The sequence below is a fragment of the Typha angustifolia genome, chromosome 9 (assembly GCF_048772165.1).
Source record: "Typha angustifolia cultivar Huaian chromosome 9, ASM4877216v1, whole genome shotgun sequence".
NCBI lineage: Eukaryota > Viridiplantae > Streptophyta > Magnoliopsida > Poales > Typhaceae > Typha > Typha angustifolia.
This window is the reverse complement of record NC_133247.1, coordinates 8,065,869-8,089,059: the sequence shown is the minus strand read 5'-3', so window position 1 is coordinate 8,089,059 and position 23,191 is coordinate 8,065,869. Positions and strand designations below refer to the sequence as shown.

General features: G+C 39.0%; 1 protein-coding gene across 2 annotated transcripts in view; it reads right to left on the bottom strand.

Annotated features, from left to right (window-relative positions):
* Positions 1-11,360: 11,360 nt before the first annotated feature.
* Positions 11,361-23,191, bottom strand: part of LOC140767451 (methyl-CpG-binding domain-containing protein 9) — a 51,974-nt gene continuing 40,143 nt past the window's right edge. Inside the window, exons 10-12 of one of the 2 annotated variants that reach the window (XR_012105578.1) lie at positions 20,627-23,065; positions 12,077-12,514; positions 11,361-11,980 (exon numbers count right to left, since the gene is read on the bottom strand). Coding sequence is in view for 1 of the 2 variants with exons in the window: in XM_073107367.1 (XP_072963468.1) it covers positions 12,266-12,514; positions 20,627-23,065 (2,688 nt within the window). In the remaining variant the exon portion in view is untranslated. Of the gene's footprint in view, positions 12,515-20,626; positions 23,066-23,191 lie in introns of both variants that reach the window. The other variant, XM_073107367.1, reaches the window with a different exon arrangement.

The following is a 23,191-nucleotide window of genomic DNA, read 5'->3' as shown; positions in this document are numbered from 1 at the left end:
TTTTTATAGTTTAATTATGAAATTCGTAGTTATGCATTGTTCGAATGACCCTTTTAAGCTCTATATGAGACATATATTTGTGTATTTTGTTACAAACTAAATTTGGACTAATCCGGACGTAAGAAAATTATGAAAATTTAGGTGGTCGTGAGTTAGGGTTCTAATGATTCTAGTTTCACCTAAATCAGAGACCGAGATGAAAATTAAAAATAAAATAGTGGAAATAGATCAAGACGGGGCAGTTGTCAGAGGGTGGGGGATGGCCAAGGGTGGTAGTAGATGTACATAGGTTAGGGTGGCTGTTGGAGGAAGGTGGTGGCTAGGGTTTGAAAGTTTTAGAGGTTCTACGGCTATAATCTACTAATAGAAAGGTAAAGACGATCTAACGGCTATAATCTGATTACTAATAAAATGGTAGATACGGTAATAAGAAAATAACTAAACTCAATTAATTTTTAATGCTTCGTACTTAGATGAATAAACTCCAGCCCCTCTACATATAGAGGTCGGGTACAATTAGTCCTACTTGGACTTAGCCTCAAAGGCTTATATGACTCGAACTAGGACTTGCCTAAGAGACTTATATAACTTAATTGAACTTACCTTAGTGGCTTACATGACTTAATTGAGCTTACCTTAGTGTCTTACATAACTTAACTAGACTTGTCTTAAGAGCTTACATAAGCTGATGTGATCCGAGTCTGATTGAATCAATTCATAGGGACATTGGGCTCGAATGATCGAGTCTATTTATCTTTTAATTATTTTATAATGTAAGCCTTTCATATAAGTCTAGTTTAGTCATATGAGCTATTAAGGCAAGTCTAAATAAGTCATAATAGCCCTTAAGGCAAGTCTAATTAAGTTAAGTAAGTCTTTAAGACAAATTCAATTAAGTCATGTAAGCCTTTAAGGCAAATCCTAATTTGAGTCGTGTCAGCCTTTAGGACTAGTCTTAGTGGGACTTGTTGTAACCGACCTCTATATATAGAGGGATTGGGCTCCTTTGTTAAGCATCCAAGCATTGAGAAAGTATTCTAGCCTTGAGTTCATCTTAGGACCAAGTAGGAGTAAAAGTAAATTAATATCCCTTCAACACCGCCATCGCTACCAATCATCTTCCTCACCATCATCACCTCCATCATCCCTCCTTCCACCCTCTCCTTCCACCATCATTCACCCTAATCAAAGCCTACACTCCCTTGTTGTGAATCATCTCTAGTGGTTCGTAACAATTTGGTATTAGAGCCATTGTTATCCTCGAACCAGATGATAATCACACGAGGGATGGCAACAAGAGTAACCGATGAGACTTCTATGGCTAGGGATCCACCATCGGCGACGATTACCCTACTACCTGAGAGCACAAATCCACCATCAAAATCATCGACCCCACCGCTTTCGACATCTCAGCCAGAGGTGCTTCAATCATTGCAGTCAATACAAGCATTCATGGCTGAGATGGTGTTTGCTATTCGCGAACTACGTGATGAATGGACTTCACAAGCACAAATAGAGAGGAGTATTGTGGCTCCCGAACCTATGAACATGGAACCGATTGAAGAGGAGGATGACGTAGGGTTTGGGGTGGACCTATCCCTTGGGTGTGCACACCAATGGACAAATCTACTAGGGTTAGGCGCACGAGATGGAGTTCGGCGCACTAAAACTCCACCCTATCCAATGGCTAGGGCTTAATTTGACCTGATGGTGCCTAGTGCTTGGCCCGGACCACTTGCGCCTAAGGCTTGAACCGAGCCACTCGCAACTAGGGTCTGGCCCAAAATAGAGCGGGGTAGACCCTGGCATGAACCGCCTACACCAAGACTAGGGCTTGAGAGACTCGCGGCCAGAGATTGGCTCGAGCCACCTATGGCTAGGGTAGGCAATGATCCAAACCAATGGGTCATAGAGCCGATGTCACAGTGGGGCCACCTGATACACTTTGCTAGAGTCTTTTCTTATTGCATTAGTTATTTATTTTTATTAAAATAAATTTTCTGTACGCGTTTGAACGCATTTGCGAATGCCTACATCAGTTCGTAAAAACTGAGAACGCAAATGAGTTCGAACGCGGTCGGGCATGTTCGAACGCCCGCATGCGAATGCCTACATCAGTTCACATCCACAGAGAACGTCTTTTGTGCGTTCAAACGCGATCGGTGGGATCCACTAAAATTAGGGTTAATAATTGTTATTTTGGCTTCTTGGCTAGCCTCTATAAAGGTGTGGATGGTAGCCAAAATCATTATGATGAATGAATACTGGTTTCTTTCCTCCTCTATCCTCTCTCTAGTCTCTATACTCTAATCTCCCTCCTCCCTCTTCACCAACTAGCCACCTCTACCTTTGGCAATGTCTCATTTAACTCATAATTCCCTCGTCTATCGAGTCCTCCCTCTTCCTTAGGATCTCGACCACTTCTTCTCCTTCATCCTTATCTCTTAAACTACATCAACCATCCACCCTTATCTCTATTATCATCCATAACCCTAACATCCACTCCATCCGTCACCACCACCTTCATCCCCACTCTATCGTGTTTTCATCCTAGTTGTCGTTCAAATCTGCGAAGGATGTAAATACAAAAAACATATATTAGAAAGTTATCAAACTTAGTTTCATAATTTTCTGACTATGAGAGAATATCTAGTAAATATTTTTTCTCGGTTGCACGAACTGCTTCCTACAATCAATCTAAATCTTGAAGAGATTGTTCTGTAACCTATCACCCCCCTCCACGTGGCAGAAGAGACCCACGCGGGGAATGCGGACATGCCATCCATAAAGACGAGTCATTTGTAGGGGCTCAAGTTTGGACCATATGATACACTTAGTTAGGATCTTTTTCTTATTATATTAGTTATTTATTTTTATTAAAATAAAATTCCTGTAGGTCGCGTTCGAACATAGGAGGCGTCGCGTTCAAATGCTCTTGCAAACGCCTACATTAAGTTTACAAATATAGAGAACGCATATTGTGCGTTCGAACGCGGCTGGGCGAGTTCGAACGCCCGCGTTCGAACGCCTACATCACCTTCACACATACAGAGATGGAGCTTTTAGTGTGTTCGAATGCGATCTACGGGAATCCTCTAGAATTAGGGTTACATAATGTTTTAGGACTTGTTGGCTAGCCTCTATAAATATGTGGATGGTAGCCAACTTCAAATGGCTATTAGATTATTAATTGTTTGCCTCCTATCTTCTCTTTAGACTCTCTCCCTCCTCCCTCTTTACCATTCTTCCACCTCTATTGTTGGCAAGGTTTCTCCTAGCTTCCAATCTCCCTCGACTGTTGAGTCACCCCTCTTCTTTAGGATCTTGACCACTTCGTTCCTTTCGTCTACTTCCCTTAATCACATCCACAATCCACCCTCATCTCCATACCCATCCATAACCTTAACATCCACTCCACCCGTCACCACCACCCTCACCCACGTTATTTCGTATTTTCGTCCTAGTTGTAATTTGAATATGTGAAGGTTGTAAATACAAAAGTTGTAGATCAAGAAGTTATGGATCTAACCCATTTAATTTCGTAATTTTATGACTACGGGAGAATATCTAACGAATATTTTTCTATAGTTGCACGGTTGGTTAGACTCAACCCTCCGCAGCATCTTCAAAGCCATAAGGCCTAGGACATTGTTGGAGGCCTTTTCTACAGCGGCCATGATGGAGGAGAAGGTCAAGGAGCTACGAAGAAGTTCCAAGATGCTATGGAGCCCAACAGACTGGAAAGGATCTTGATTGGCTCTATCAAGCAATGCTGGATTTGGTCCTCCCACTCGACCTCAAGGGGGGAAGTCCTTACCACCTAGTGCTCCTCTCACTGACTTTGGAGGGTAATGGAAGAGCTTTTCCCGATGACTAACCCCAGCACAAATTGAGGAAAGAAGGGTCAAGGGTTTGTGCTTCTACTGTGATGAGAAGTTTGCTCTGGACCACAAGTGTGGAAAACAACCTACGACGATTATGTTTCTCGGAGAGGATGAGGAGGGTGAAATGGAGCCGTGGGGCGATGAAGAGGAGATAGTGCATATGGAGGCCGCGAACCATGAGGATGAGGTGCATGCCGAGTTGAGCTTACATGCCTATTCGAGCTCGCGAGCACCCCGAACCCTGTGTGTAGAGGGTTCGAACAAGAAGCACTGAGTTGATATACTAATTGACTCGAACAGCACACATAATTTCATGGATGAGAAGTTGGTGCGACAAATTGGGTTGGGGGTGACTCTAACCATTAGATTCGATGTAGCCATAAGAGATGGCATAGTCTTGTGGATCGATGGTAGGTGCGATGGAGTTGAGGTGCAAATCCATGGTGAGATGTTCTGGTTAGACCTCCACCCGTTGACGCTCAAGGGGGCCAACTTGGTCCTAGGAGTTCAATGGCTTTAGGGCTTAGGCCCAATCCTAATTGATTCTGGCATGATGCTGATGGACTTCGAGTATGAGGGGAGATCAGTTCGACTTGAAGGATTGCGGCCAAACCCTAGGACCAGCCTTCAAGCCCTAACTGGGTTACCACAAGCTAGCTACTATGGCTTGTTGATGCGGTTGGTCTCAACCACGGAGGAATCGAACCTTGGTAACACAATAGTTGCTGATTTGGACTCACTTCTCCAAAGGTTTGATCAAGTCTTCGAAGAGCCACATCGAATAATGTCAATCCGAGACCACGATTATCAGATCAAGATCACACTACGAGCGGAACCAGCGAACATGAGGCCTTACCAGTATCCACATGCCCAAAAGGATAAGATCACACGGCTAGTATGAGAGATGTTGGACCAAGGCATCATCTAGCTAAGCCATAGCACCTACTCTTCGTCGGTGCTACTAGTGCGGAAGAAAGACAACTTATGGCGATTTTGCATGGATTATTGAGCACTAAATGCCATCATCATCTAGGACCAGAATCCGATACCGGTTATTGAGGAATTATTGGACGAGTTAGTTGGTGCCACCATCTTCACCTAGCTAGATTTGCGAGCCGGCTCTCACCAGATTAGGGTCCGGGCAGCCAACGTTCACAAGACAGCTTTTCGAACCCATGATGGGCATTACGAGTTCCTTGTAATGCCCTTTGGCCTAACCATTGCCTTGGCAACTTTTCAAGGGCTTGATGAAGGATGTATTTCGCTCACTCCTTCGACGGTATGTTTTGATGTTTTTTGACGACATTCTCGTTTACAATCGATAGAGAGAGGAGCACCTATGCTACCTACGGATAGTCATGGATATATTACAGGTGCACAGGCTGAAGGTGAAGAAAAGCAAGTGCCTTTGGGGGCGGGGCAGCCACAAGTTGAGTCCCTAAGGCACTTCATCTCTTCCGTAGGTGTGGAGGCCGATCCCGTGAAGGTGCATGGTGCGCTGGCCATGACCGAAGACGCCCAAGGAGCTCCGAGGCTTCCTAGGCCTCACCGGCTATTACCGTCGGTTCATCCAGGGCTATGGGAAGATTGCAGCCCCGCTGATTGTCCTACTCTATAAAGGTGGGTTTGAGTGGGACAACAAGGTGGAACGCACATTTGAAGAACTCAAGTAAGCCATGACCAAGGCGCCCGTGTTAGCCCTACCAAATTTCACCAAGACCTTTATTGTCAAGTGTGACGCATCTGGGTTAGGGATCGGTGCAATTTTCATGCAAGAAGGGCGACCCATAGGCTACATGATGATAGTTTAAGGAACGATCCCTTCAAGATCTGGATTGATTGTAGGAAGCCATTTGCGTAATCGAAGGAAAATATTTACCAGATATTATCCCATAGTCATAAAATTACAAAATCAAGTTTGATCGATTCGTAACATCCTGATCTACGCTTTTCATATTTACGCCCTTTATAGATTCAAACAGTAACTGGGACAAAAACAAGATAGAGTGGGGATGAAGGTGGTGGTGACGAGTAGAGTGGATGTTAGGGTTATGGATGATAATGAAGATGAGGGTGGATGATTGATGTAGTTTAAGAGATAAGGACGAAGGAGAAGAAGTGGTCAAGATCCCAAGGAGAAAGGAGGATTTGACAGACGAGAGAGATTAGAAGTTAGATAAGACATTGTCAAAGGTAGAGGTGGCTGGTTAGTGAAGAGGGAGGAGGGAGATTAAAGTATAGAGACTAGAGAGAGGATAGAGGAGGAAAGAAACCAGTATTCATTCATCATAATAATTTTGGCTGCCATCTACACCTTTATAGAGGCTAGCCAATAAGCCAAACTAATAATTATTAATCCTAATTCTAGTGGACTCTCGCCGATCGCGTTCGAACACACAAAAGACGTTATCTGCAGATGCGAACTAATGCAGGCGTTCGCACGCGGGCGTTCGAACGTGCCCGATCGCGTTCAAACACACATTTCGTGTTCTCTATTTTTGCGAACTGATGCAAGCGTTCACAAAAGCGTTCAAACACTCCTCTTCCACGTTCAAATGCGACCTATAGAAAATTTATTTTAATGAAAATAAATAACTAATGCAATAAAAAAAGACTTTAGTAAGGTGTATCACATGAGCAAGGACCTCCTCACAATGGTCGCGCTAATTGTCGACGTAGCGAGAGATGTTAGCCATGGTCCATGCTGTTGCGAGTGATGCCCATACTTGATTGGAAGGCGGTTCGTAGTGCACACTGATCAAAGAAGTTTGCCTTGCTTACTTGATCTTCCAGATGACTCGCAAGTGTGCACCTAGTGTTCCATATTTCAGCTTTGTGAGCCCGAGTTGCAGTGGTGATAGCTGTTACAGCCAACATACCCGATGCAACCACACATGACCAAGAGCCCCTGGAACTTTGGGTTCTAGCCAAGAGAAGGATTCGGGTAAATGGAAGATTGATCACATAAGTACAAGTGGAGTGGTCCAAGTGTTCCATATTTCAGCTTTGTGAGCCCGAGTTGCAGTGGTGATAGCTGTTACAGCCAACATACCCGATGCAACCACACATGACCAAGAGCCCCTGGAACTTTGGGTTCTAGCCAAGAGAAGGATTCGGGTAAATGGAAGATTGATCACATAAGTACAAGTGGAGTGGTCCAACGGACCAACTAGAGATCCAACTTGAGAGTCTGAGTTCGAGTTAACGTAGCGCTTCCCAGACTTCTCACCTTGAGGACAAGGTGGTCGGAAGTGTAGTGGAGTGATGTGATCCGGGTCTGATCACATCAATTCACGAGGACATTAGGCTTGATTGATCGAATTTATTTATCTTTTAATTATTTCATGATGTAAACCTTTTAGGTAAGTCTAGTTTAGTTATGTGAGCCATTAAGGTATAACATCTTTAAGGCAAGTCTAGTTAAGTCAAGTAAGCCTTTCAGGCAAGTCCAATTAAGTAATGTAAACCTTTAAAGCAAATCCTAATTCGAGTCGTGTTAGCCTTTAGGGCTAGTCCTAATGGGACTCGTTGCAACCGACCTCTATATATAGAGGGGTTGGGCTCCTTTGTTAAGCATCCAAGCATTGAGAAAGTATTTTAGCCTTGAGTTTATCTTCAGAATAAGAGTAAGATAACCTAGGAGTAGAAGTAAATTAATCTCCCTTCATCACTGCCATAGCTGCCCATCATCTTCCTCACCATCATCATCACCATCATTCCCTCCTTCCACCCTCTCTATCTACCATCATTCACCATAATCAGAGCCTACACTCCCATGTTTCGGATCATCTCTAGTGGTTCGTAACACGGAGAAGGTGGAAGGAGGGATGATGGCGGTGGTGATGGCCTGGAAGAAGATGGGCAGCAATGGCGATGATGAAGGAAAATTAATTTACTTCTACTCCTAGATTATCTACTTTTACTCCTAAAATAAACTCAACGCTAGAATACTCTTACTCCTAAAATAAACTCAACGCTAGAATACTCTTACTTCTAAAATAAACTCAACGCTATAGGAGATTGGGTCTTTATCAAACTACAACCATACCACCAAATTTCAACTCAACCGGTGCCCAACCAGAAATTAGCTCACCATTACTTCAGTCCATACCAGGTTGTGGAGCAAATTGGTGAGGTAGCATATAGATTGGGCTTGCCCAATGATGTAAGGATACATCCTATATTTCATGTGTCGGTTCTACAAGTGCGAGTTGGAGCTGAGAAGGTCATGCTGGATTGACTTCCTGAGCTATCACAGAAGACCATGATCCAGTTTCACTTTAGACCCTAACCAAGGGAACGACACGAGTGGGAGGTCGACTTGAGACCCAAGTCCTAGTGGAGTGGATCAATGGACCAGCTGAGCAGCTTGAGCTTCTCCTCCATGGCCTTAAGGAACATCAGCTACTTTGTGGCCTTCACCTCCACTCGAGCGTCAAACATGAGTCCTCTACTGAACATGTTGCAGAGCTGCGAGTCGGTTCAACCTTGGGTCCTGTGTGAGATGCGCTCAAACTCTACCTAGTAGGCTCGAATCGTGGTCCACTAGTAGACTTGCGATAGGGCCTAAGTCCTTGTACTCGATGGGACCAAACTGAGTACACATGACTACAGCGAAGTCGGCCCATCCCGTGAATGGCTAAGCCTAGTTCGTGGTCCAAAACAAGTGGCTCACCTCCTGTTCGTGATGGAAGGAGGCTAACTGAACATATTAGTGTAGTAGAGTGCCATGGTAGCTCAAGAACTACTCTGCTTGATGCAGCCAATCCAATAGGTCTTCTCTTGAGTACTTGGGAAACTCGAGTTGCACGGTATAGGTTTGAATCCCTAGGACCACTTCGTCGTCTAGGTTTCGGGTGCTCAATTTTGGTGTGGTTCATTTGGCCCATGCCCTTGATGACTGCATGGTCCCATTGGTGGGTATGTCCCCACCGGTTAGGGCTAGGGGTTTGTGCCCTTGTTGGCTCGAACCTAAACCTAGATCTGTTTGGATCGATCCAAGGTCGTGGCTCGGGTTCACCATTCTACATACCTTCCATCTTAGTCTCCAAGCTTGTGGAGCCACAATGGGCTCCCATGTGTCCTAGGGTGCTACTATCAGTTGGACCCATGGTCTAGTTGGTTTGGTGTGAACTTGAGCTATGGTAGGTGCTAGGGTTGCTGCCCCATGCTCCCTGCGATAAGGGCCATCATTTGCTACATGGTACTCTCTAGACTCTCTCATCCTTCTCATTTCTTCTGCCATGGCAGCAGCCCACACTAGCGGTAGTGCCTCCGATGTCGGGGTGGTCTCCTCTTGCGATGGAAAGTCCATTGGTGGAGGCATGCTATTGGTGGAAGGCTCCCTCCCTGATGACTGTTTCCCACGTCATGGACATGCTTCGCTTCTAGGCTATTTCATCGAAAAGCATTGGCTCTAATGCCAAAAATATAATGATCTAATCTCAAAATATAATATATTATTTTTGACTAGAAAATATGTAGGGTTAAATGTAACAAAAGACTAATATAAATAAACTAATATTTTAAAGTATTATATACGTACAAGTACACAATACATGCTCCCACTATAGTAATGTGTGCTAGTAGATAGGTAAAGCATAATAACGACTGATATTAGTTGCTAAAATGTAATGCATTACATACGTACCAGCACACAATACATAGGTGTCCCACCATAGTAATCCACCGTAGTAATAGGCGTTGGTAGAAAGGTAAAATATAGGAATAATTGATATTTTTACATTACATACGTACTAGCACATAATGCATATGTATGCTCCCACCATATTAATAGACGTTGGCAAATAAGTAAAGTATGAGAATGATTGATATTGCTTGCCAAAAAGTAATGCATTATATACGTACTAACACACAATGCATAGATATACTCCTAACATAGTAATAGACGCTGGTAGATAAGTAAAGCATGATAATAATTAATCTTGCTTGCCAAAAAAATAATGCATTACATACGCACCAGCGTACAATGCATATGTATGCTCCCACTATAGTAATAAGAGCTAGTAGCTGCGTAAAGCACGATAATGCAATATTCCATACATCTATTACATACTTATAATATTATAAGCTTCTCTCGTTCTATCCCATCAATCTATTTAAATCAAATCGAAGGTATTTATGGTAATTTTTCTATTATTTTATTAACTTTATATCACATTAAAAATAATTATTACACCCTTATCCCACAATACAGGTAAACGTAGGAATAGCTATTCATAGAATACTAACCATCAATTTAGGAATAACAAATTAGGTTTAGCTATTCCTATTCCTCCCTATTATAGATGTGAATAGGGCTGTAGAATAAGGATGGAATAAGCATAAGTATTCTAATTTTTAATACTAGAAGAAGATGGCTAATACTAATATAAGTTATTATAATGTTTAGTTCAACACTAGTATAAGGTGTAATAATCACATTTGATATGATATAAAATTAGTATTAAAATAAGGTAATTGTATTGGGAATTGGTAACATTTTAAACCTAGTGACAAAAGTACCCTTGACTATATGTTAAAATAGTAGTAAATAGCAATTTTCTAAAATAACATTATTTTGTATTAAAACTGTAGACTTAAATACTCTATATTGCACTATGAATAAATAAATATGCACTGCGGAGTAATGCTGGGTTATAAGTCTGTACCGCAGAAATAACCTTAAACTATCTGTATAAAATAACCATGTACTAAAAAAAGAGGCATTGCGGGGTTATAAGTCCGTACTAAAATAACAATACATTAAAGAATATAAAAAGAAACTACAAGGTAATACGAAGTTATAAGCCTGCACTTAATATAAAATAATTATACACTAGAATAAATGAATAGACACTATGGATTAATATAAGGTTATAAATCCGCACCGATGGTGTAATATAAGGTTATAAGCTCACACTGCATTGTAATACGAGGTTATAAGGTCGCACTGCGAGAAAAGCATGCAGGATTAATTTTTTTATTTTTAGTTTTGCAGAATTTACTAGTTAAAAAAAATCCCAACTATAGATGAGATGTCTAAAATTCAAAAAAAAAGAAAAAAAAAGAGATGAGAGAAAAAATAAACTGTAGCTGAAATTACTAATAATTAATAGAAGAAATAATAAAGAGAGGAGAATCTAAACTTTAGGTGAGGTGATTTGTAATTAAATATTATCTAATCTGTAGACAAAATAATAATTGTAAGCTATTATTATATTATTTTTTAAAATTTGTATAGAATAAGATGTAAGAGAATGATAAATTACTACACTAGAATAAGATAAACTATTATTTTATTATTATACCAGAATAAAGAGACTTATTTTAGAATAAGTTTATTCTTATTTGCTGTAGTAAAATTCATCCAAAGCACTGGAACATAATTATTTCAAAAAACAACACAACTGTATGAGAGGAAAAAAGAAAAAAAAGAAACAAGAAGTAAAAACCAGTTCGCAAAAGTAGAACATCTTATCAAAGAATGCATATATTGAACCACGAACTTAAGTATTACATCAAGTGACGTACTGTTATACCATTGTAATGCTTTTGTATTTATATAATTGCCTATAGAGAGTCATTTACACCACAAATCTGGAATATCCAGTACAGATGATGACTACCGGTTGATATCTCAAAGGTTTCTCTGATAAATGATGGCCCCTGATTGACGCAACACAATTCCATTCCGGCAGTGAAATTAGTTAAACAAGCAAACCTCTCCTATGACCTTAATCCAAATTCTACAGCTAATTGCAGCGTGCTGCAACAAGGTAGGTAGGAAACGAGAGCACATGATAATTTCTACTACAATATCTGTTGATATATGTATATATATATATATATAGAGAGAGAGAGAGAGAGAGAGAGAGAGAGAGAGAGAGAGAGAGAGAGAGAGAGAGTACGACAAAGATTCTGCAATTTCCAATGAGAATTAGTCCACCTACAGTTCTTTTACATTGGTTGCAATTGTATGTTCTAAGAATCTCCATCACTTCAATGGTCAACCCACATGTATGCAATCCACCAGCCGCTGAGAAAGCTGCTTTTCCTGGCATCTTGAAGTGCAACTCCCCTCGAGCAAGCTGTCTCTGGTTTTCGACAAGAAAACAATTCTCAGTGCTGTCAATTTTACTTTTAAAAGTATATACATCAGAGGAGGTAGTGGAGATAACATCAGAATGTGCCTTTTCTCTTGGTTAGGATTAATGAGAACTGATGGAGTTGGGTGGTAGCCATGACAAATTATCAAGGCTGCGTCTGTAAAAAGCTCTTGGATTGAAGTATAGCTGGTCTTCTTGACAGCATCATCATGATCCTACAACGAAGCTGCCTCACAGAATTGGGACAGACGGTTAGTCTCGATATACTTGATGCTATGCTACTTCTGGATCTTTTCGCTTCTTGCCCTGCTTGTTTGTTGTCTTCAGACTATCTGCTTGGTCTGAACTGGGAAGGGAGTCTTTGTTATAGATAATAAAATCATCCAGGGTGTATATCCGGAGAGCAAGGGATGATACTGTTGGAGTCTTAGCAGCAGCTGTGAGAGAAGACCAGTACCACCAACCATTCCTGAGATACTCTGCTTTGATCATACCCTCAAGCAAGATTGTTGCTTGAACCATCTAGAAGAAGCATCGACATAGTTGATTAGAAATACAATAACATACTAAAATAAACCCACCAATTAGTTCGAAGAAATTAAAAGGGGCATTCTATACAAAGTACTCGCTAGAATGCACAGTAAGTTACTGGAGAAAGGCCTGAACTTTCGGAAATTGAGCTATGGCATCTAATTTAAAGCCATGATTTGCAACATGTGAACTGATATAGTTTATAGGCATGAACTTTTTTTCCAAATGTATTTACTAGTTCAGGCATAAGCTTGTTTTCTGAATGAATTTATGTTCCTGCAGCATATGATCTCTCTAAATTTATGTTTTTCTTTTGGAGTTGCAAGCTCATACCAACCTCAGCTTGTTTAATTTGTAATTGAGCTTAATTTCCTCATTGAAGTTGAGCTAAACATGAGTAATAACAAGCTGCTACATGACAAGACAAAATCAACAATAGATCTTCTAACTAGATTAGATTCAAATTTGATTTGAACTGAATATTTGCCTTAAGTAATATTAATAAATATATCTATTAACATATTTATAGATACCTATATATAAGTTACAATGAAGCATAAACACTAAACCCTCTAATTTGATTTTGCTCAAGCTCAATTTAAAATTAATTTCAAGCCTGAGGACACTAATTTCTGACTATGTTTTTTCCCCAGCCATCATTATCTAGCTCCATAATTTTTTACTCAAAAAAATGCTACTGTTTCTATCCTACATATTAGATGTCACAGAAAATACAAACAGGTTCTCTCTGATAATGTCCACTCCAATTCTCCAAATCAAGATTGAGCAATAAGGCTAGAAATTTTCTTATTACCTTTTTGCCATTTATATCTCGAACCTACATCATGCAACACTATAAATGAAGCTACAGTAGGTCTAAGTTCAGAGAACCAATAAAAGAAATAATTAATCTTAATGAAACTAATAATTTGAAGATCATACTTATGTTCAAACCATGAAATAAAAGTTTGTGAATCCAAGATTAGCAACTAATTGTCAATTTGCATGATATTTTGTGATGCATAGGCACAGAATCCTTACACTAAAAAAGTAAGTGCTATTTGCAGGGATGAAAATTCTATGCACATGCAACTTTTTGGAAAGGCAAAATTACCCCTATATTGAACTGTTGGAGTGAGGAGCCTAAATGATGTAGGAGAACATACCTACCATAAAAAAATGAATGTAGGATAGATAAAGGAGAACAATGGATTCAAGGAAGATCAAAGATTATAAGAAAAAATAGCAAGGTTCGAAAAATTGGGACCGGAATCAAAATCGGTCTTCCAAAAAAACGATACGTATTAATTGGATTGGACGTTTCGGTCGCCTTGATCATAATCGAACTTTTTTTAATTTCGTAAACTTCCAAATATTATTTAAAAATATAGAATTTTTTTTAAATTTAGAAAAATAATAAAATATAAGAAAATAAAAATAAAAAAACTACAGTGCAGTGAAAACTGAAAAAAATAAGAGATTACAAAAAGAGCGGGTGGAAGAAAAAGTAAACAAAAAAAATTATGGTGCAACGAAAAGGAAAAAAGAGAAGAAAAAGAGAGAATAAGAAATAAAAAAACTGAGAGAAATAAATTTTAAAAAAAATTACATATCGGAGTTTGCTAGAACTCTACGTTGCCTAAGTAAGATTTGCGTCGCCAAAATTCGTCCGAGCTAGATCTCTCTATTAGAAAAACAATGTCTATATGGTAAAAGAGAGAAAGAAAGAGTAAAAGAGAGAGAAAAAAAGAGAAAAAGAGTGAGAAAAAAGAGTTAAAGAGAGAAAGTTCAGATCGAACCTGGATCTGGATTGAGTTTGGCGAATCTTGCTAACCATGAAAAATAGTGAGTTCAATAGAGAAACAAATACAAAAGAAAAACAAGAAAAATGAAACATAAGAAAAAAATTATCCCGATATGAAATCTAAGTAATGATTAAGGTTCTAAGTATCGAAATCGGGATCAAAATTGGCCATCTAAAAATGATACATATCGGCCGTATCTACGATATTGACCGTCCATATCGACCTATATTTCAAAATAAATTTTAAAATACAAAAAATAATAAAAAATAGAAAAATAATAATAATATATAAATATAAATTATTCATATATGAAGTCTAAGAAATAAAAAATAAAAATAAAAATATTATTTTCTCTACTCATGCAGTCTCTCCTTTCATACAAATATTTTTCTCTCAGAGCTAACTCTCTCACTAACTCTGTCCCAGTAACTCTCTCCTATTAACTCTTCTACTAACTCTCCCACTAACTTTCTCCTATCTACTCATTATCTCTATTCCCACTCTTCACCCCTCCAAAAAATCTCTAATCCCAACCTCTCCCTCTTCCTTTCCTTCGATCTCTTTCTCTCCCCCACGCACTCATCTTCCCCTCCTAGCCTCTTTCCTAAGTGATGCTTCTTCAATATAGTTCCGGCCTCCATCAATGTTTGTTGAACTTCTCTGTAGATCCGACTCCATCGACCTCCAATGATATCTTTCGTCACCCAAGTAGTGAGTTTGAGAGTGTTCCGATGTAGATCTGGCTCTGTCGACCTCTCTCCAATAAGTTTTTCAGTCCTCTTTTCTCTCTTTCTCCCTTTCCCCCTTTCTTTCTTGCTATCTTTCCTCTCTTTTTCTTGCTATCTTCCCTCTCTCTCCCCTTTCTCTTGGTCGATCCAGTTCATTTCAGCTGAAACAGCCGAAACTTGGCTGATCCGACCGATACCAGATTAGAATCGACTGAAACAGGGAACTATGGTAAAAATAACTGTCAGATCTTCTCTGTAGTACCCAGTGGTATGTTTGTTGTAGTGCCCAATGACACGAATTGCTATAGAACTAAAACCTTAAAAAAAATCTTTTGGTTTTAGGTGTGAAGAATCAAAGAAAACACAGGAAAGAGAAGGATATGTAGAGAAGAGAATAACAAATGAAGAACAGAAAGAAAAGAAATAAGAAAACAAAGGATTAGATGAAAATAATAACTTGTAAACTCATTCTGGCTAATTGCACTCACATGGAATGGTTGACATACACCCAAGGTTCGAAAAATCGAGATCAGGATCGGCCTTCCGGGAAAACGATACGTATTGGCCGAATCGGCCGTATTGGTTGTCCAAATCGGATCGGATTTTTTTTAATTACAAAAAATTCTAAATATTTTTTTAAAATACAAAAAAAAATAAAAAAATTAGATAATATCACAAAAACATAAGAAAATAATAATTATTCACATATGAGCCTTAAAAATTAAACAAAAGTACTTACTCAAAAGTCAAAACTTCAATAAATACCGAGTTGGCTCTCGTAAATCCCTGTGGTCGTCTTCATCATAATCACCATAAGTTTGTAAATAATGGTGTCTAGGTCCTTGTGCTCCAAAGAGTGATTGCATCATATCATTCATATCAAATGGATCTTGTTGTCTTTGAGGTGGATAATAATCAATATGTGGATCTTCTATCTGAGGAGGATACTGAGGATACTAAGGATACTAAGAATATTGAGGATAATAATCAGTATATGGATCAAGTAATAGTTCGAAACAATAAATACTTGATGAAGATCTCTCTGTTAAAATTTTTCGTCGGAACTAGATCTCTCCGTTAGAATTTAAATAGAGTGAGAGTTTGAAGAAAATGAAAAAAGAGAGAAAAAGAGAAAAAAAATAAGGTAAAGTCAAAAAAGGTAAAGTTGCCTGGCTTGGCTTGGGGACATCGATAATTGATGTCCCCGGGTCGTATCCGGGTCAAATCCATTATGGATCTGACCCGGTTTAATTAAAACAGGCCGATCCCGATTCGGATCGGTATCGAGTCTAGCCGATCCCAATCCAACGAACCTTGATCACACCAATCAACACTTCACATAAAGGAAGAGGAAGAAAGCATAGTTTCCAGTTTCGGCCGATCCCAATCCAGGCCGAAACTAGCTGGCTAGTTTCGGCCTGTACAAGCAGCCACCTGCAGCAGCAGCAGACAGCTGTTGTTGATAGCAGCGGTTGCAGCTAGCAGCTAGAGAGTGAGGGAGAGAGAGAGGGAAAGAGGAAGAGGGAGAGGGAAAAAGGAAGAGAGAGTGAGGGAAAGGGAAAGATAAAAAAAAAGAGGGTGAGAGAGAGGGAGGGGAAAAGGAAGAGAGTGAGGGAGAGGAAAAGATAAAAAAAAAGGTGAGAAAGAGAGAGAGGGAAAAAGGAAGAGAGTAAGAGAGAGGGAAAGATGAAAAAAAAGAAGGTGAGAGAGAGAAAGATAGAAAAAAAGAGAGTGAGAGAGAATGGATACTTCAGACTAACAGTTAGAGGGATAGGAAAGAAGAGAGGGAGGAAGAGATATTTTTACTTTTTAGGCTTTATATGTGAGTAATTATTATTTCTTATTTTCTTATAATTTTTTCTAAATCTTTAGAAATTTCTCAACATTTTTAATAATATTTAGAATTTATTTAATTAAAATAGTTTGATCCGATACAGACGGCCGATACGACCGATATGTATTGTTTTTCCGGACGACCAATCCTAATCCCAATACCGATTTTTTGAACCTTGGAAGAAAGCATCTTTTCTGTACTGACTCAGGTTCCTAGTTGGATTAGGTTAAAAGCGACACCTTACTCATATACTGACTAATAAAACTTAGCCAAATACTGACTTCTTGACCTAGAAGATCTTAAATTGAGCCTAAAACAGAACCAACTACAAAATTTTTAAAAATGCATAAAAATAAGTCAAATAAATGATGAAAATAGAATAAATTAACAAAAAATAAACTTAATCCTATATAGACTTAACTCAATAAAGATCCTTAAAGACCAACTATCAACTCTCTAATCTAGAATTTGTCAACACTTATACTCTTACATCACTAAAGGAATAAAGCATCATCTTTATGGTCATTTTAGCTAAACTGGCTTTGTGGTTGCTCGGTCAATAGTCATGATACCCAATGTTGTGAAAAGTGTTCATGGTATGCGAGTGCATATGCAAGAGTAGATGCAATCTAGCAATAAAAATATTAAAAGAAACATATATAATTTACCTATGTTGTATATTAGATATAATAATTAAAAAAGATAATTCTTTTTTCACCCTCTGAACTATCACTAATTTCTACAATGATTTCTTTAACTTTTTTTTATATACAATGACCTCCTAAACTATCAAAAATACTTTACCCTTTGATGCCGTTAATGAAATTGATGAATTGACCAAATTACCCCTTCACTTATAATGGTGGGATAATTAAATAGCTTAATTAATATCAAATACTTTAATTTTCTAAAATTACTTCATTGCCCTCGTGCCCTTCCACTTCTCTTCCTCTCTTCTGTGTCCTTGATCACCAATACCATCTCCTCTCGATGGCTGATTGAAGCTGGTGCATTAGCTCTGCCCAAAGCCAATCTAGATGGAGATCTTCTCATACCCCTAGCCCTCTCTATTCTCTTTCCAAATGGAGTACAAAGAAACCCATGCTTATCTCTAGGTCCATGAGAACACCACCATCCCCATCATCATCCATGGTGATGATTCCTCTAATGATTATGTCTATATAGACACGATGGTGAGCTTCCCTAGTATAGACTATTGTGATGCCTCATTAGCGCATGACATGGTGTCTCATGACTCATCCCAAATGGAAAATTTGGTATCAATTCAAGAGAATATCTTGAGAGATCTACTCTTAGTAGGGGCAAAAGCTACTGAGGCCAAGAACTTGCATCTAGCCTATGCAGTGATCACAAAGCTAGATGATCTCCTATTTGCACAAAACAATATGGGCAACTCGTTGAACCCATCCCCACCCCAAACCAATCACCGAATTCACCAGCTTCAGTAGGGAACATGTGCAACTCCTCACCATCCTCCCATCGATCCTTCTCGGAGGGAAAAGATTAGAAGATTTAGCACCCAGATTACAAAATTGAAGCTTTGAGGGGAAATCAAAACAAAATCGACCAAAAACTGATCGAAATCGAGATAGATCAGTGGTAGAGGGTTACTATTCTTCGTTGTAGAGCACAACCTCAAGGATGCTGACCCCAAGGATAAGCACAAAAACGACGACGGCCTTGCGTTGCCGAGGACTTGAAGTATGAGGGCGCTGGTGTGCTTCGTGACCAAGAAGTTGGTGAGGTTGATGAGGCAGGCGACAATGGCATTCTCGACGGGTAAGGTGAGATTGGGCTCTTCTTGGATCTTGGCGAGGGTGGTGGCGAAAGACGTCGGGCTCAAAGAGGAGGGTGACAGGGAGGAGGATTAGGGCAGCAATGGGCACCATGTACATGAGGTTGATGGAGTTGAGCTTCTCAGGCTTAGAGGGAGAGGAGGAAGGGTGATTCTATCCACCTAAATTTTCTTTTTTACTTGCATGGGACTTGCACATGCATACGAGGGGTAAAATTGTTATATATTTATCACGTGACATCTTATGAACTGAAATAGATAACAAAGTGAGGTATTTCTGATAGATTAGGAGATCATTGTGTATCAAAAAAAAAATTCAAAGAGTCATTATGAAAAAGAGTAATAGTTCAAAGGATGAAAAGGAAATTATCCATGATAAAAACTTATAAATAGGCAAAAGTTGCTATACAATATAAGGAGAATTATATCCATAATATCCAATCTATAAAGGGATGCTACTCTTTAATCATATGATTACTCAATAAATATTTCCATGTATAGTAAGTTTCATCAATAAAATTAAATAATAAAAAGTTATATTGAAGCTCTATAAATACTCAAAAATTGCATATTGCATATGCGAGGCAATTAACCCACCGCTCATTCCCCAAGAAAAAGCATGTAGGCGAAAGAAAAAAAAAATCTCATTTTGCTATTCCTATCAAGAAAAATAAAGATAGAAGCAAGATGGACTAGCTTTTACCAAAAATCTCATTAGAATGTTGGGTATTCCACTATTTTACTATTTACCAAGGTAGTATGAATTATTAATTATCTAGACTCGTAACAAGTTGTCAAAAATTTGAAGAGAACGAAAAAAAATTGTTACAAAATCTGAACCCATTGAACAAGAAATACATATATCCAACAAGAGTAAGAATGAAAAGTAGTTCAATGGAAGCTTGGAAAGGAATTGATATTGTATTGGTAAGAGAGCACATCCCTGAAACTTCAACTGAATCAAGCAAGGATAAGGATTTACACACACCATGTAGTTTAATTGTAGTTTGGGACAAGGATTCGTGTGCCATGGCGTGACCAAGTGCCGATGAACTATCACCACTGTATAAGCCAGACCTTCACATAAGAGGCATAAGTTAACACCTTCCCAACCGAATACAGGCTCGCACAGGTTTGCATGCTAGGGGGAAGGGGAGGGAGGGAAATGCAAATCCAGCACCAGGAAAAACCAAGATACTCCATATTGGTGCTGATAAGGTGTATACATGCCAGATTGCCAACTTATCTTAGCACACCCAACATGAGAACTCTTGATGTTATGGTCAACCTTATTGATTCCTTCAAATCTCAATTTAGAAGATGACTGTTAAGGGTCTGTGAGAAACCATGAAGTTACTCTCTTTTATGTACTTCCATCCAACATATATAAAATAGCAACAGAGATCTTGCTTGCAACAGAAAAATAGATTGAATTGATCAATGAAATAGGCTCAGTTTGTTGATTTAAAAGTTGATGCTACAAGAGAGTACTAAACTCAAGGCAAATCCTCCCAATCCAAGGACAACAGCCAAACTAAGTTCATGAGTAGTCTCTATGGAAAAAATTATGGTGCTAATGTTTAGATATAGACAATGAATAAGTATTCATAAGTAATGAAAATAAAGAAAGGATGTACTAAAATTTGTTGACTTTTTAACTTGAAGGACAAAATCTGAAAATAGATACTTAATAAAAGCATACTATTCCTATCATTTCTAGGTCATGTAGTATGTGAAAAAGAATAGATTGAATCCTAATGACCATTATTCAAACCTTTTCCCAGCATATAGAACATAGTGTCCCTATAAATCAATAGGTCAAGTATGAAGTGCTCTCTCAAGAATAGTGTGAAATTTGTATAAGAATCGAACCAACAGAAATAAAAAAAGCAGCATAAGTATATTGATAAATTAGCATACCTCAAATATTGACTCTGCAGCTTTGACAAAAGCACGCCATGCACACCTTTTCATTAGGAGAGATTTTGAAGGTCTTAGTGCTTCCTCAGGCAAAGCTGCATCCATATCAAGTAAAATTATCTTTAGCCGCTTTAAGATCTGAGAAGCTCTCCCTAAAAGAGGCCTCAGTGATGACTCAGGAATTGTGCAGCTCGGACTGACAGCTGAGGCTGTTATCTTATCAGCAACAGAAGATGCTTCTTCGCCACTACTAATATCTAGAGAGACTCCCCCACCAAAATTTACAAGGGAATTCTGAGCTGACTTAGCAAGCTGTCTGGAACAATTCATCTCCTTTGTTGAGGACATCAGAGGAGATACATCAAAAGAGGCCAACCAAGAATTCAGAACCATATCAGTATTTTCAGTTTGATTCAAGATAACTAGAGGATCCAGAAAGAACAAAGCTGAAGGAACAAAAGATGGAACACCATTTGACCCAATGAGCCCTATTTCCTGCACCAACTCCTTGTTTGTACCTCTTACAATGAACCTTTTGCTAACCTCTTGAAGGTCGTAAGGGCATGCTTTCCTTGATAATCTGACTAGTCTAGGGCTGATGTCTAACTTCCTGTTCTTATATGTGTCAGTAGCATCAATCTCATCAAAGTTATCCTTTTCCTTGATGTTCTCAGACTTTGTAGGTTTCCCTTTCATAGGATCATCACTTTCTTTACCTTCACTAGAAGCAGGATTGCCCTGTGTGCATCTTCCATCATTATGTCCTTCAAATTCCTTGGGAGCAAAAAGAGTCTGGTGACATGACAAACAGTGGTGCCGAGAAGGCCAAACAGGTTCCAGGCATTCACATCTGTACATTCTCTCTTCATAACATACTTTCGCCTTCTTTCCTCGTCTTTTTGGCAGTTCATTTACTTCAAGCTCCAAGCAAGGACCAAACTTGTTCTCAAGAATTACTGTAGCCTTAGTAGTCAGAATATGTGGAGATTCATACTTTTCACTGATGGAACACTTAAATGACAGTTGAGGAACGTCAAAAGATTCATTCTCCTGATGAAACAGAAGTCGTTGCCACTGTAAGATGCTATCCTTTAGTTCTCTTTCCCTAGGATCACTATCCTTCAACCAACCAAGAAGATGCTGGATTTCATTGTCAGATTCATATAGAGAAAACATGGAGGAACTCCACTTATTCAAACCAAAAGTAGATTGACCGTAGGCATCAGATCCATTATGGAATATATTTCTCCTCGGAATAGAACATGATGAGGCTAAATTCCCTGAACTGTTTGATATGTGGTATCCCATTATAATGTCTTTGTCTCTTTCCTGGGGAACACTTCCATCAGCAACCAACCAAGGACGCTTACCTGGTCTACCTATAACCCAGTACAATCGACCAGAAGAATCCCTTCCCAGATACTCTCTTCTCAAAGATGACACCATAAGCTGTGATTCTAGACTGGCAATTGAATTCTGCAATTGTGAAATCTCATTCTTTAAGGAGTCCATTTCAAAATTACCACTACCAGAATCAGATCCAATGAAACTGGGATGTGTATTACATTGGGGTAATATATCATTATTGGAATCAAATACTTCTCCATCTGAAATACTGATCCCAGAAACTATGCGCATTGAAGAAGCAGTCTTTTCCACATCTGTTCTTGTTGCAGAATCAGAAGACTGATAAGATCCACAAAGAATGTCAGTGCTATTCGCAGGTGCATTCCTATGCACACTTACCATGCTTGTCGTATCAGAACTACAACACTTACTGTTATTAATACCCAGCACTCTCATCTGTAAATCTCCATGCTCAGCAGCACTATGGAGTGTTTCTCTGTTTGTTTCATTAATAATTTCATGTGCAGTATCTACCTGCAACTGTTCATTTTGGCCAATTAATTTATTTTCTGAAGCGAATGTCATACAGGGGGATGGATTACAAGGTGCAGCAATACTACAAGAAACATTCTTATCACCAGAAATTGTCAAGGGTGTCTCACCATTAGTAACTCGACTATTCACTCCTTCTGGTAACTGGTTCAGATTCATGCAACCATTACTTTGTTCAATATCTTCAATTGAGTCCTCCGATGTCATAGATGCCATGTGGAGTGGATTCTCTAATATGACTCTACCATAGTTTACATTGTTGTTGAAATGCTCATGATCCACCAATCTATCATGGCTAGTACACACAGTTATCACCTCTTCCTTTAAAAAATCACCTAATCCACTAATTTTTTTTGTAGGTTCTTTTGCAGCCTTCATTGTTAACAATTCTTCTTTGAATTTTAGGTTTCTCAATTCGACACCTAAACTACGCAACTTTTGCTGCAGGTCAACTGACTTGTCGGCACACTGTTCAAGGTTTTCTCTGATAAGAGCAGTGTTCAGCGCCTCATCACACAGAAACTTCAGCAAGAATACTCTCTGTACTCCACACACACCAGCAGAAGTAAGCAAAAATGGATGCAATATATTTCTTACAAAAGATCAGAAGCCAATACACAAATTCCTTGAAGCCATAACATACAGGAAGTTCACTAGTTACATGAT